General features: G+C 44.7%; 1 protein-coding gene across 1 annotated transcript in view; it reads right to left on the bottom strand.

The window, feature by feature from the left end:
• Positions 1 to 16552, bottom strand: part of noc2l (NOC2-like nucleolar associated transcriptional repressor) — a 198610-nt gene that overhangs the window by 123991 nt on the left and 58067 nt on the right. The window contains exons 6-7 of the mRNA XM_060851925.1: positions 5744 to 5834; positions 1756 to 1834 (exon numbers count right to left, since the gene is read on the bottom strand). Coding sequence (XP_060707908.1) covers positions 1756 to 1834; positions 5744 to 5834 — 170 coding nt within the window. The remainder of the gene's footprint in view (positions 1 to 1755; positions 1835 to 5743; positions 5835 to 16552) is intronic.

Below are 16552 nucleotides of genomic sequence, written 5' to 3'. Positions count from 1 at the left end.
GCTCCTTCAAAATCCTAAGTTTGTTTGGGTCTGGGAGACAGGAATTCACAGAGAAGGGATCCTCATCACCAAGTAACCTTGTGGCCAACTGAGAGTGTGGCTAAATAACTGAGAGGAGTCTGTTTACTCGTCCTAGGAACTTAACAGACTGAGACAGGCCAACTGGAACTGAACAAGTTGGGAAACCTCACCCAGGGACTGGTCATAACTCAGCATATCGCTTACCGTCTTACAGAGTATTCTTTACATACATGATTTAAATTGTTCAAACGCAGAGGGCTATATGGTTTGTTCATCTGCTGACTCCGGCTTCGGCTGACTTGAATCAGCAGGAGGTCAAGTTTATTCATCCATTTCGAGAGGGAATGATTTGTGGCTCTCTGATCAGCTGCACAATTCAAGATGGAGCAAACCCAAATTTATATTCCAACACAGTCGTGAGCCCTCGCCGTCGGGCGAGCGGTTAAAATGTTTAAAAATTCAAAAAACCTCCAGTTTGAAGATTTAAAAGATTTGACCAGCTAATCCACCGTCAGAAGTGAAATAACTCCACAGGGGCCGGTATCCTGTCCCCACAGCAGCCTGCATTTACACAGGGAGAGGCCTAGATACTGATCTAGCTCCCTCAGAACCAGCTCTCAGTGAACAGAACCTCTGTTTATATATTTTATTAACCCTTACAAATTACAAACAAACGGTTAACATGAACAGCCGTATAAAAGAAACTATTTAGAGGGAAAAGGGGTGCACTCCTGTTTATATCTGTCAGCCAGGGCTCCCTGATTGGACCAGATTAACAGCCCCAATTCTCTGAGGTCCAGTGGGCTAATCTCATTACAGTCATTACAAAAAAATTACTAAAAGCTTTAAAAAGAAGTTGAGTACCTCGGTGTTAACAAGGTTTTCACTTTTATTCATGGTAGCAGATTGGTGTCATGTTGGGAAAGTCAGGAAATAACAGATAGGAGAAGAGCTGAACCTGTCAGGGAAAAGATTGCGAAGCACTACTTGTGGGCCAAGAGGAATGGAATGATTCCCCAGGCCAAATAAGCCGGTCTGTAAGTCACCAACATGTCTCAAACTGTCTATCCCCATTGCTTTACCCACGCCAACACTCCCAATCATCAACATGTGACCATTCTCCTCCGCAGAGAGAAAGTGGGGACTGCAGATACTGGAGATCAGAGCTGAAAATGTGTTGCTGGAAAAGCGCAGCAGGTCAGGCAGCATCCAAGGAGCAGGAGATTCGACGTTTCGGGCATGAACCCTTCTTCAGGAATGCCTGAAGAAGGGCTCATGCCCGAAACGTCAATTCTCCTGCTCTTTGGATGTTGCCTGACCTGCTGCGCTTTTCCAGCAACACATTTTCAGCTCATTCTCCTCCGCACTCAACCAACACTTCATTCCACCAATCCCATCCAACCTCGGATCCCTGGTCACCACACTGTCCCTCAGGATACCTGCCCGTCTCTTATGAAGTTTGCCCTTTCACAGACATTTCCCATCAGACAGGTCACCACACGAGTTGGGAAAAAGGGTTGGGAACGCCTTGGAAAACCCAGAGTGTGTGGATTCCCCATTTATAATGGTCCAAGCTCACTCCTCTGTCAATATATCAGGGTCATCACCTCCATTCAACTGTTCAGTCAGTTACACTACGTCTAACAACAGATACTGGATGTGCCCGACGGCGAAAAGAAACCACTTTCTGGAGTAAAACTAAAAATATACAATTGCCAATTTACGTTAACCCACCTGAATAAGACCAGTCAAGTAAGTACAGACATCCTGTCGGATCTTGGGCCACCGTGGACTGCTGGAGGGCAGTAACAACCTGGCAAGTACATGAAAAGCCTTTTAAAAAGGTGGAACGTAACATTGTGATGGCTGCAGTGTTGGTGCAGAGAGCTGGGTAAACACCGAGTGAAGCTGTGAATCCCAAAGCCTACCCAACACATTGGTGAAAGTGAACAGAGTGCTCTCTCTCAGTCCCCAGTCCCTGTCCCACCATGCACCACTTCAAGGTGACCAACTTCTGGTGCATCACCTGTGTACTCTTCAGTACGGGTCAAAGACCAGGCACAAATAAATAATAGACTGACACCCAAACAGAGGGAAGACCACATCAGATCGTCACTGGACAGAGGCTTTTCTATTGTCCAGTTGTTTCCATTCTGTCCAGGAGTCTCTCATCCTACTCTCTCTCTCTCACTGTGAGGAAAATGCACGACTGAAAAGCGAGTGAAAACACGAGGAGTTGGCCCACCTATTTCCTTTCCTGGTGCCTGCTTCTCCCACTTCCCCAGCCCACACCCCGACCCCCAACTCTTCAATATATTAATTCCAGGGACAAGGTGGGGGTCACTGGCAAGACCGGCCATTTTATTGCCGATCCCCCCACAACTGCCCTCGAGTAGATGGAGGTGTGCTGCAATCTTGGTTTCTGGTGATGTGCACCGGGGGTGGGGCGGGGCGGGGAGGGGAGGGAAGGTGTGACAGGAAGTTTCAGGATTCTGACCCAGCGACAGTGAAGGAGCAGCAATATGTTTGCAAGGCACGATGGCCTTGGAGAGGTCACCAAAGGGCATGATCTTCCCTTGACGTCTCGATGGCAGAGGTCACTGGTTTGGACATCACTATCAAAGACACTTTGGTGACTTGCTGCAGCCAATTTGTCAACAGCACAGAAACAGGCCCTTCTACCCATCAAGTCTGTTCCAGCCAAAGACAACCACCTACACACACATCATCCTATTTTTCATAACTTGGTCTATAGCCTTGTACGCCTTGGCATCGCCAGAGCACATCCAAACACTCCTTAAATATCGTCAGGTTCTGCCTCTACTGTCCTTACAAGTAGCAAGGTCCAGGTTTCCACTATCTCCTTTAAACCTCCTGCCCTTTACCTCAAACCTACGTGCCCTGATTCCTCTGTTGGTAACACGTTCCAGGCACCTACCACCCTCTGTATCTGGGTGTATCCCCCTTAAACTTTTCACACCTCACCTTGAACGGGTGACCTCTCGTTGTCGAATCCCTCATCTGGGAAAAAGCTTCTCTCTATTCACCCTACCTCTACCCTCCATGATTTTGTAGACCTCAATCAGGTCCCGCCTCAATCTCCTTTTTTCTAATGAAAACAATCCCAACCTACTCAACCTCTCTTCATATCTAGCACCTTCCCTACCAGGCAACATCCTTGTAAACCTTCTCTGCAACCTCTCCAAAGCATCCCAAAACATTCCTTCCTACCTACCACCCAGTGTGTGCCCCTCAGTTTGAAACATCTCAATCATGTCTCCCTACTCCCCCCATGCCACCCCCCCCACCCCGACACTATCCAGGACAAAGCAGCCCGCTTGACTGACACCACATCCACACTGTCTACTCTCAGTAACAGCAGTGTGTACCATCCACAAGATGCACTGCACATCCTCAGCCAGTATATTCCAAATCCACAATCATGTCCATCGGGAAGAACATGGGCAGCAGATACTTGGGAATGATACTGCCTGCAAGTTCCCTCCAAGCCACTCACCATTCTGACTAGGAAACATATCGCCGTTCCTTCACTGTCACTGGGTCAAAATTCCATAAGGGCATTGTGGGTCTACCCACAGCAATTCAAGATAGCAGCTCACCACCACCTTCTCAAGGGGCACCTCGGGACAGGAAATAAATGCTGGGCCTAACCACATCCCACAAAATGAATAATAAATAAATAAATATATAAATATATAAATAATTGTTGTGTCTATCTAAACTGGGCCCCAGTAAACACAGTCTTTGGCGTTTAGATTAGGGGAATGTGAAAGTGGCCAAGTGAAATGTTGCTGACAGGGCATGGAGGGGTGGGCTAAGACATTGAACAAAAGGAGCTGGGAGAGGGAAGAGAGAGATGGAGACAAAACGGACTACACAAGGTAAGTGAGAACCATGACAAGGGTCCTTCAACCTACACGCCCTCTGATGGCCAATGAGAAGTAGTGCAGGTCTGCAATTTAAACCAGAATTTCAAGTGCTGCTCCTTTAAATAATGACAGATTCACAGAGATGTACAGCATGGAAACAGACCCTTCGGTCCAACTCGTCCATGCCGACCAGATATCCCAACCTAATCTAATCTCATTTGCCAGCATCCAGACAATATCCCAAGTAAAACGTGAGGTCTGCAAACGCTGGAGATCAGAACTGAAAATGTGTTGCTGGTTAAAGCACAGCAGGTCAAGCAGCATCCAAGGAACAGGAAATTCGACGTTTCGGGCACAAGCCCTTCATCCTGATTTCAGCTCTGATCTCCAGCATCTGCAGACCTCACTTTTTACTCAGGATATTGTCCGGATGCTGGCAAATGGGACTAGATTAGGTTGGGATATCTGGTCGGCATGGACGAGTTGGACCGAAGGGTCTGTTTCCATGCTGTACATCTCTGTGAATCTGTCAATATTTAAAGGAGCAGCCTGACCTGCTGCGCTTTAACCAGCAACACATTTTCAGCTCCGGACAATATCCCTCCAAACCCTTCCTATTTACATACCCATCCAGATGCCTTTTAAATGTTGCAATTGTACCAGCCTCCACCGCTTCCTCTGGCAGTTCATTCTATACACACACCACCCTCTGTGTGAAAAAGTTTCCCCTTAGCTCCCTTCAAAATTTTACCCCTCTCACCTTAAACCTATGCCCTCCAGTTCTGGATTCCTCCACCCCAGGGAAAAGACCTTGTCTATTGATCCTTTCCATGCCCCTCAAGATTTTATAAATGTCTTAATAAGCTCATCCCTCAGCCTCCAACGCTCCAGGGAAAAACAGCCCTAGCCTATTCTACCTCTCTCTGTAGCTCAAATCCTCCAACCTTACAACATCCTTGTAAATCTTTTCTGAACTCTTTCAGGTTTCACAACATCCTTCTAATAGGAAGGGGAGAGAATACCGTGCAATATTCCAAAAGTGCCCTAACCAATGTCCTGTACAACGTCAACATGACCTCTTAACTCCTTTATTCAATACTCTGACCAATAAAGGAAAGCATACCAAATGCCTTCTTCACTATCTTACCTACCTGCGACTCCACTTTCAAGGAGCTGTGAACTTGCACTCCAAGGTCTCTTTGTTCAGCAATACTCCCCAGGACCTTATCATTTGTGTATAAGTCCTGCTAAGATTTGCTTTCCCAAATTGCAGCACCTCGAATTTATCTGAATTAAACTCCATCTGCCACTCCTCAGGCCATTGGCCCATCTGATCAAGATATTGTACTCAGAGATAACCCTCCTCGTTGTCCACTACACCTCCAATTTTGGTGTCATCTGCAAAATTACTAACTATACCTCTTATGTTCACATCCCAATCATTTATCTCAATGATGAAAAGGAGAGGACCTAGCACCGATCCTTGTGACACTCTACTGGTCACAGGCCTCCAGTCTGAAAAACAACCCTCCACCACCACCCTCTGTCTTCTACCTTTGAGCCAGTTCTGTATCCAAATGGCTAGTTCTCCCTGTATTCCGTGAGATCTAGCCTTGTTAACCAGTCTCCCATGACAATTTAACATCTTTTTTAGGAAGAGAAAAAGCAAACACATGAACATTTTTATTTAGCCTTAAACTCTGCCACACATAAAAGAGAAAGCATTTTGTGGAACAATCAACAAGATTTTTTAATAATCATAAAGGTTTGACTGACATTAACAGAAAATATAATTGCTTCTCCAGAATAAACAGGGAGTTTAAGCGACTTACTTTTTCTGGTCCCCGGCTGGTTTTAATTGAAGGAGCTTCTGTACGGCTAAGAGGAGATCGCGGATACAGAATGACACCAGGCTATTGAAGACTGTAAAGGAGCAATAGACACAGAGTCACTTCCTTAGAGACTGTGGCACCGTCATAGAATCATGGGAATTCTCACAGCACAGGAGGCCATTCAGCCCATCGTGCCTGCCATGATTCTATCAACAAGTAAAAAGTGAGGTCTGCAGATGCTGGAGATCGGAGCTGAAAATGTGTTGCTGGTTAAAGCACAGCAGGTCAGGCAGCATCCAAGAAACAGAAGATTCGATGTTTCCTGTCGAAATTTCCTGTTCCTTGGATGCTGCCCGACCTGCTGCACTTTAACCAGCGACAGATTTTCAGCCATGATTCTATCAACCACTACTTTCACTGGGAATTTAATCGGGCATCCAAATGGTTTTCCTCATGGAGGTACATGGAGTGGATTCGATCGTCCTCGTTCAAGTAGAATAATTCAGGAGAACACTACTTTCATTAAACCAAATATGCTTTCACATAACAGTGCAAAAAGCTTTTCTTGCGTTATACTTTCTTACGGGCTTCCATTCAGAAATATCTTCTCAGCACCCGAATGTTGCAGTAAATGTTATCAGCACATTAGTGGTTATTAAACACGCACACAGTTTGATCAACTTGACAATCAGAACCACCTTTAGCAGAACAGCTGAAACAGTGACAAAACTCTCCAGAAATGGAGCTAGGAATTTCCAGTTAATTGAATTGGATCAGTTTAATAATGTAATACAGTGAATGTGTCATTCAAGATAAAGAATTTTTTTTAATACGAGCGACAAGATTAAATTTATCACACTTGGTTGCCGTGGACGAGTTGGATCAAAGGATCTGCTTCTGTCCGGTACATTTCTATGATAGACACCTAATCTACAGTATCACTTCCCAACATACAAACCCCGTGCTTTCTCTCATCCTCTGCAACCCCAACAAACACCGCGTCTGTTACTTCATACTTCTTCAGAGTCATCAGGCCAATGTTTTAAAGACAGCTGCGCCACGTCAAGAGCAGAGTAGGGTTAGAGTTTACAGTAGAGAATGTAGCAAAGGCTACACAAGTAACAGAGGGAACATGTGCAATGTTTGGTGCAGAGATCATCATACCATCAATATCTCTGCAGGAATTTACTCCTCAGTATTTCTGTAGCCATGGTGATTCTTAAAACAGTTTGAGAGGTGGATAGTTATTAGAACCTGATAGGTTTTAAAACCATGGAGGAGAGAGTGAGGTCCACAGATGCTGGAGATCAGAGCTGAAAATGTGTTGCTGGAAAAGCGCAGCAGGTCAGGCAGCATCCAAGGAACAGGAAATTCAACGTTTCGGGCATAAGCCCTTCTTCAGGAATCAGGGCTTATGCCCGAAACGTCGATTCTCCTGTTCCTTGGATGCTGCCTGACCTGCTGCGCTTTTCCAGCAACACATTTTCAGGTTTTAAACCATCCCAGGGTAAATGAAAACCTAAAAGGTGAACAAGTGTACATCAACTGTACATTAAAAATTCCTGGGTTTTTAAAACATTTCAGCGGACACACTCATAACTTAGATAGAGAGACCTTTTCAGTTTTACTTGCAGTTTTAAACAGTTCTGCAGAAGTTTTCATACACAGAATTGCTCCTGAGAAAATGGAGAATATAGTTAGAGTTTTTAACATTCAGTTACCTTAGAGTAAGGAGTTTTTAATAGATTAGATTAGATTACTTACAGTGTGGAAACAGGCCCTTCGGCCCAACAAGTCCACACCGGCCCGCCGAAGCAACAACCCACCCATACCCCTACATATACTCCTTACCTAACACTACGGGCAATTTAGCATGGCCAATTCACCCGACCCGCACATCTTTGGACTGTGGGAGGAAACCGGAGCACCCGGAGGAAACCCACGCAGACACGGGGAGAACGTGCAAACTCCACACAGTCAGTCGCCTGAGGCGGGAATTGAACCCAGGTCTCTGGCGCTGTGCGGCAGCAGTGCTAACCACTGTGCCAATAGTTCCAGACTGGAAGTGTTTGGATAAAATCCAGAAGAGATTATTTGAAGAAGAGAATATTTAAACTCTGGTGTATGACAGCTTCTTCCTGAAGGTATTGGCTTATCCAGACTGGGAGTTAAAACCAAAATAACACCATCAAGGTGTAACAGAAAGGGATTTATGGTCTGAATACTGAAAAAGGTGCTTTTTGCTATCGGACTGGGCTGTTTTGAGAATTGGTGAAGAATTGTTTTTGAGATTAATGGCATTATATTTCATTGTATATTTAAAATCCTTTAAGTTTGTGTGTTGTAAATAAATAGTCCAGCTAATTCTATTTTATCTTCATTCGTTTGGCCTAATGAAGCTCTTTTATTGTTAACAACAAACTCACAACATTGCCTGCTTATATTTCAGCAAGACACCACCCGATTAAAACCAAAAACAAACAAAACATGATCTATCAAGCCAGATTTCAATCCGCGATAGAAACATAGAAACATACAGCGCAGTACAGGCCCTTCGGCCCTCGATGTTGCACTGATCCAAGCCCACCTAACCTACACTAGCCCACTTTCCTCCATATGCCTATCCAATGCGATCTGGCTTGGTTTTGTAATCCAATCAGCTGGGATCAAAACAAAATACAATAAAATGAGTCCATAACTGGCAAGTCTGAAAAGCTACAGGAGGGATATTGTAAAAAAAAAGGGAAAAAGCATTAAGCTTGTGCAGTGAGCTGGACAGAGAGAGAGGCAGAGGTGAGGGAGTTTTACACTGAATCCATCTATATAGTTTCTTCCCATTTGTTCTTGGAATGTCGATACTTCCTGATCCCAGCATTCACACTCTTATCTGCTTTCTCCGACTTTGCTTTTCACCTAGACCACTGCACTCCCCACGATGATGGCATCTTCCACTGGGTGATAAGCAGAGAATACCTGGGTAAAGTCCAACAATCAAGGAGCCTGACGCATAACCGAAGTCAAGGTAGGCCTTGATTTTTTTTGCAGGTGGCGTGTCTCGAGTCCAGTGGGTTGAAACATTCACCAAGTGGATAAATCAATGCTGGACTGACAGATGAGAACTGAATGGTAATGCTTATTGGAACCTTAGCCATAAACTCGGTTTCTCCCACTCTTCCAGCCTCGGTTTAAAACAACCTAAAAAGTCACATTTTCCTCCTGGGCCGAGCGGTTGAGAGAGATTTAAGAGAAATGTAGGCAAACATTTAAAGAAGATGCTGGAAATGGTTGTGGGATTAGCAGCACTCACAGCCAATGGCCAAATGGCCTCATTGCGTGTTGAACACTCTGTAGCTCTTAAGAGGGGCTGAACTGTTTAAAATAAAAATGAGAAACAGGAAGAAAACTGGAAATAAAGGTGAGCAAGTCATAAGGACAAGAAAATGTTCTGAATTACGGTCAACGTGGACCATCCAGGATTAAATATGAGTAAGTAGTAAATGGTGGCACGAAGCAGTTGGGAGTAGGTGTTTTTTTGAACCTTCTAACTGGACAAATGTCGTGTTGTAAATGTGTGAATGCAATGGCTGCCTTGCAAAAAGCCAACGCAACTCACACTTCCTGTAAATCCCATAGCTCTCGGACACGTGACCTCAAGAATGTTTTGAACTCTCGGTCCTTGGATTTATTCGATTGCTACAAATCAAACCAAAATCGATTGAAGGGGAGTTGGCTTAAATTCAATGCTAGCAATAAGATGGAACTGTAAACCAGTCTGTATTGACCTCAATAAAGCATCGAGGTTAGAGGCATTGGATAAGAACCCATGTCTGTTGTGTTGAATGTGTATCAATTTTACAGGCATAATTAGATATTGATATTCAGCTCCTTTTCCACATTGATTGGAAAGCAGAGCTATGTACAAACTACATCTCCCTGTCTTTACTCTTCAGGGGCCAGGTCAAATTTCACTTTGCAAGTTATATATAGATTTAATGGGCGTCAGTTTAAATTAAACCACTATAAAACGCAATGCAAAGTGCTTAACACCAAATCTGTAATCACTTTTAAATTAACTGAACAACTTAATAATATGGTGCGTGTACATTTGCTGTGCAGAGACAGACAGACCAGGCTACCCAACTGGAGATAAATCTGTCCCAACCCAGGGAGGCAACTCGACCGATGGAGCGACCCTATTGTTGGTCTCTTCACCTTACCCCCAACCCCCAAAAAAGCCAGCACCCTCCAACACCACCTGCCAGCGTTCGAAAGAGAAAGCCACAACGCCATAAACAAACACATAGATCTCGATACCATTTACCAACGCCTCGGAAAACAAACAGGAAATGACATCACCACAAACCCCATCCAGAACAAACATATAAATAGAAAGCAGGAGACAACAGCTTCGCTTCACTTGGAGGTCCCCACTGATGATATTACCTAGCCAGGTAATGAAACGTCTGGATATCAAACCTACAGCTCAGCGAGCAAACCTACACCCTAAACCTCAACCTGAGCTACAAACCTTCACAAACCTTGCAGAGAATGCATTCCGATCTGTTGAAGGGCAGTGGGATATTTGTCCCCATGCACCATTGCTGGCCAGCACACTGAATGACATACCTTGAGAAAATAACACTCAGGTTTCCAAATGTGACAGGGAATGCTCATTGTAAGTTAAATATGAAGCAATCTGTTCAATGACTGGAGTAGATGAGACTTGAACCCAGGCCTCCTGCTCCAAAGATAGGGACATTACCATTGTGTCAGAAAGGCCCCATACTCAGAATAATTTACCCCCCGACAGCCCACAATGGGCAGGCCAGCATTTATAACCCATCCTTAATTGCCCAGACAGCAGTTAAGAGCCAACCGCATTGCTGTGGGAATAAAAAGAAATTCTCTTTCTTCCAGAAAAGAGGACATTAGTCAGGTGGGTGTTTCCTGACCATGGGCTCATGGTCACCATTAGATTCTTAACTCCAGGCTTTGATGAAGTCAAATTCCATCATCTGCCGTGGCAGGATACCAACCCAGATCCCCAGAACATCGCCTGGGTCTCTGAATTAACAGTTCAGCCTTACCCACATTTATGGCAAAATGTGTGTCAGACAGTGTCTAGATTAGAGCGGTGCTGGAAAAGCACAGCCGGTCAGGCAGCATCCGAAAAGCAGGAAAATCGACGGTTCGGGCAAAAGCTGTTCATCAGGACTGAACGTTTGTCAATTTGTCAGACAGTGCCCTTTCTCATTTCTTTGCCTGAATTATTGTCTTTGAATGTTTTTTGTTATTTAACTTCTACGCTTTCCTGGAACCTAGAATTCACACATTTCAGGAGGGGAGCAAAGCTTTGCATTTGTGGGGCGCCTTTCATAGCCTTGTGAAGGACTGAGGTGTTTTATATCAAATCCAGTACTTTTGGGGTGTAGTCATTGTCGTGGTGTAGGTTGTACTGAAAATAAAACACTGCAAAGCCTCACTGCCTAGACCCTGAGAACTACAGGTCATTCCGCCATAACGTGCGTTTGGTTAACGCACATTCACTGTAACGTGATTGATGAATAGGGGACACTGTTTCTAAAGTGCGAACATGTGTTGGCTGTAACGCGATTACTCCGCTAACCCTTCAAGCACAGTTTCTATAGCGTGATCCTTCTACCACACCACGCAACCATCGCGTTATTGAATCAGTACATGTTCTGAAGGATTGGTCAAATGGTGTGCTCTCCAAATCCAGCCCAAAACCCTGCACAAACCTTCTTCTGGGCTGATCAATACAGACAAAATACAAAACGGTAAAAATAATAAATGGCTGACTCCAGGGGAAGGAACCACAGACAAAGGTAATATATGATTCACCAGCTGTAATGATTTTTGAAGTGGAGGCCAGATATCTAAAGAGTTTTATCAATCCTGGAAATGGAGCTGGGGGACATACTGATATCCACAAGAAAGTTCACTGCACTTCAACATCAGTGTCTGCAATTTGCTAACGATTTTTTTTCAAATCGAATCGTGCAGTTTAACTGAGCTCACAGCACAGACCAATGACCGTTTTGCGAAATAGCTTGACTTCACAGAGAGAGAAATGCAAAAAAAAAACCAAGCCCTGAGATTTCCACGTCGATGACTGGAACACTGATGATACTGACATGAAACAGAATGTTTCCAGGTGGCACCACGCACTCTTCCGAATACAGCGGGTTCTTAATTTCCAAAAACCCATTTACAAACATTGGTACTAACAAACGTGATCCCACACAGGGGTGGGAGAGCTGACAAACTATCATTCCCTGCTGTTACAAATGGCCACTTGTATCCTGTTGCATGTGGACTTGTGTAGAAATCAACGTGCAAACAGACTACAGAACACAACCAGGTCACCACCCAGACACTGCCTGCACCGTCACGGATGTCTGATGATTGAATGCATTCTGCAGATGCTCTACTCATCTCTAAAGTGAGCCCCTTTTCAAGGGTTCACCAGACATTTTCCTGGGCTCAAGGGCTTACCTTATGAAGATGGACAGGTTGGGCCAATACCAATTGGAGTGTGGGAGAGGGAAAAGTGATCCTATTGAAATGTGCAGGAGTTTGACAGGACCAGGTAAAGTAGATCCCCAGATGATGTTTCCTCTTGTGGGAGAGACTAAACCAAAAGGGATAAAATGTAAGAATTTTAAAACAAAGAATGATGAGAATTGTTCTGATCTCTGAGGAAGGTTGAGTGGAGTGTTCTTCCTCAGTCAGTTGTGGTGGCTGGATCACTAAACATATAGCTCAGAGTACAATGGGATCTTGATCAGAGGGGCCAATGGGCTAAGAAGTGGCAAATGGAGTTTAATTTGGGTAAATGCGAGGTGCTGCATTTTGGGAAAACAAATCTTAGCAGGACTAACACACTTAATGGTAAGGTCCAGGGAATGTTGCTGAACAAAGAGATCTTGGGAGTGCAGGTTCAGAGCTCCTTGAAAATGGAGTCGCAGGTAGATAGGATAGTGAAGGCGGTGTTTGGTATGCTTTCCTTTATTGGGCAGAGTATTGAGTACAGGCATTGGGAGGTCATGTTGCATCTGTACAGGATAATGGTTAGGCTACTTTTCGAAAATTGTGTGCAATTCTCCTATTGGAAGGATGTTGTGAAATTTGAAAGGGTTCAGAAAAGATTTACAAGGATGTTGCCAGGGTTAGAAGATTTGAGCTATAGGGAGAGGCTGAATAGGCTGGGGCTGTCTTGCCTGGAGCATCGGAGGCTGAGGGGTGACCTTAGAGGTTTATAAAATCATGAGGAGCATGGATAGGGTAAGTAGACAAGACAAGACTGGGATGGGGGAGTCCAGAGTAGAGGGCATAGGTTTAGGGTGAGAGGGGAAAGATATAAAAGAGACTTGAGGGGCAACTTTTTCACATGGAGGGTTGTATGTGTATGGAATGAGCTGCCAGAGGATGTGGTGGAGGCTGGTACAATTGCAACATTTAAAAGACGTCTGGATGGATATATGAATAGAAAGGATTTGGAGGGATATGGGTATTTCTGTGCTGTACAAGTCTATGACTCTATAGACAAGGCTGAGTTAGATTGATTTTCAATAAATAGGGAATTGAGGATTAAAGGGTGGGGTTGGGCGGGTGAGACAGCAGCTTAAACTTACTGAATGGCGGAAGAAACCAGAACACCCAACGGAAAGCCACACAGACACAGGGAGAGCGCGCAAACATCACACAGGCAGCCAGCCAGTCATCCTGGGTCCTTGGTGCTGTGAGGCAACAGTGCTAACCACTGAGCCACCAGTAACGTTGAACTGTATTGACCTTCCCCCGGTCTGACGCTGTCCCAGGATATGCGGATGGAGAAACAGTTATTGTTGCTCGAGCGGCCAAAGCTGACAGATGTGACACACTGGACTCCTGATACTTTTCATTATGCCGAAAAAGTTCATGTTAATTGCTCTGATTGGCGTCGTACAGTAAATTACTGAGACTCTCTCACGTCGTTTATCTGCTACCACTGACAATCTGCTCAACAACACCGAATGGAGGATTGGGGGCAGTGAACCACACTAGAGATTGGTAACCAGATGGTAACACTTCTTTTGTTTTTGTTTATTCATTCACAGGATGAGCAAGGCCAACATTTATTGCCCATCCCTAATTGCCCAAAGGGCAGTTAAGAGTCAGCCACATTGCTGTGGGTCTGGAGTCACATGTGGACCAGACCAGGTAAGGATAGCCGTTTCCTTCCTTAAGGGCCATGAGTGAACCAGATGGGCTTTGCCCAATACTTGAGAATGGATTCATGATCTTGGATGTCGGTTTGCTCACTGAGCTGAAAGGTTCATTTCCAGACGTTTCGTTACCTTACTATGCAACATCTTCAGTGGATCCCATGCGAAGCAATGCTGAAAATTCTTGCTTTCTATTTAAATGTTTGGGTTTCTTTGGGTTGGTGATGTTATTTCCTGTGGTGAAGTCACTCCCTGTTCTTTTTCTCAGGGGATGGTCGATTGGGTCTAACTTGATGTGTTTGTTGATAGAGTTCTGGTTAGAATGCCATGCTTCTAGGAATTCTTGAGTGCGTCTCTGTTTGGCTTGTCCTAGGATGGATGTATTGTTCCAGTCGAAGTGGTGTCCTTCCTCATTCGTATGTAAGGGTACTAGTGAGAGAGGGACATGTCTTTTTGGGGCTAGTTGGCGTTCATGTATCCTGGTGCCTAGTTTTCTGCCTGTTTGTCACAGTCCTTGCACGGTATTTTGTAAATGACGTTAGTTTTGCTCATAGACCCTATACAGACATTCAAGTTCATTAGCAGCTGTTTTAGTGTGCTGGTGGGTTTGTGGGCTACCATGATGCCAAGGGGTCGGAGTAGAAAATGTGTTGCTGGAAAAGCGCAGCAGGTCAGGCAGCATCCAAGGAGCAGGAGAATCGACGTTTCGAGCATGAGCCCTTCTTCAGGAATGGAGTCCTCACTTTCTCCAAGGGGTCTGAGTAGTCTGGCAGTCATTTCCAAGAAGTCTTTGATATAGGGGAGAGTGGCTAGGGTTTCTGTATGTATTGTGTCTGCTTGTTTGGGTTTGTTGCTGAGAAATCGGTGGACTGTGTTCATTGGGTACCCGTTCTTTTTGAATACACTGTGTAGGTGATTTTCCTCTGCTCTGCGTAGTTCCTCTGTGCTGCAGTGTGTGTTGGCTCATTGAAATAATGTTCTGATGCAGCTTCATTTGTGGGTGTTGGGATGGTTGCTTCTGTCGTTCAATGTTTGGACTGTGTGTGTTGTTTTCCTGTAGACGCTGGTTTGAAGTTCCCCATTGGCTGTTCACTCTAATGTGACATCTAGGAATGGCAGTTTGTTGTTGTTTTCCTCCTCTTTAGTGAATTTTATGCCAGTAAGGGTATTATTGATGGTCTTGATGGTTTCCTCTAACTTGCTTCGTTTCATGATGACAAAGGTGTCATCCATGTGGTGGACCCAAGTTTGGATTGGATGGTTGGCAGAGCTGTTTGTTCGAGTCTCTGCATTAATGCCTCTGCTAAGAACCCTGATATCGGAGATCCCATGGGTGTTCCATTGGTTTGTCTGTAGGTTTTGTTGTTGAAGGTGAAGTGGGTGGTCAGGCTTAAGTCCACCAGCTTGATGATATTCTCCTTGTTGATAAAGTTAGTGGTGTTTGGTGTATGTGTCTTCTAATAGTGTAGTCAGGGTTTACTTGGCCAGGTTAATGTTGATTGAAGTAAACAGGACTGTTACATCAAAGGAGACCATTATTTCATCCTCTTTGATGGTCTTCAGGAATTCTTGGGTGGAGTGGATGGAGTGGCGGGAGTCTTCTACTCAGTGTTTTAGGTTTTGGCGTAGCTCCTTGGCCAATCGGTAAGTTGGTGTTCCTGGTAGTGAGACTATGGGTCTTCAAAGTTTGCGAGAAGGTTTGTAGCTCAGGCGCTCGTTGTTGTGGTTCTGTTCACCGAGCCCGGAATTTGTGTTGCTGACATTTCAGACTATGGGTCTGGAGATTTGGAGGGGGGGGGGGCCTCCTGGTTCGTGAATTTTGGGTAATCCATAGAAGCGTGGTGTGTTGGATCCATCTGGTTTCATTTTTTGGAACTCGGTCTTATTTATTTGTCCAGTTTTCTGAAGTTTTTTGAGAAGGGCTATGATTCGATTCTCTAGTTGTGGGGTCGGGTCTATCGCTACTTGTTGGTAAGTGTTGGTATCTGTAAATAGTGCGTTTGCTTTTTCTATGTAGTCTCTTCGATTTAGAAGACATGACCCTCTCTCACTAGTATCCTCACATACAGATGAGGAAGGACACCACTTCAACTGGGACAATACATCCATCCTAGGACAAGCCAAACAAAGACACGCACGAGGACTCCTAGAAGCATGGCATTCCAACCGGAACTCTATCAACAAACACATCGAGTTAGACCCCATCTACCACCCTCTGAGAAAAGGAACAGGAAGTGACTTCACCACAGGAAATAACATCACCAACCCAAAGCAACCCAAACATATAAATAGAAAGCAGGAATTTTCAGCATTACTTTGCATGAGGTCCACTGAAGATGTTCGAGTAAAAAGTGAGGTCTGCAGATGCTGGAGATCAGAGCTGAAAATGTGTTGCTGGTTAAAGCACAGCAGGTTAGGCAGCATCCAAGGAACAGGAAATTCGACGTTTCGGGCCAGAGCCCTTGCCGAAACGTCAAATTTCCTGTTCCTTGGATGCTGCCTAACCTGCTGTGCTTTAACCAGCAACACATTTTCACCACTGAAGATGTTATCTAAGTAAGGTAACGGAACGTCTGGAAAT

Source organism: Hemiscyllium ocellatum, chromosome 37 (genome assembly GCF_020745735.1).
Source record: "Hemiscyllium ocellatum isolate sHemOce1 chromosome 37, sHemOce1.pat.X.cur, whole genome shotgun sequence".
NCBI classification, from domain to species: domain Eukaryota; kingdom Metazoa; phylum Chordata; class Chondrichthyes; order Orectolobiformes; family Hemiscylliidae; genus Hemiscyllium; species Hemiscyllium ocellatum.
The sequence above is the reverse complement of the archived record's forward strand: the minus strand, read 5'-3'. Positions and strand labels throughout refer to the sequence as shown.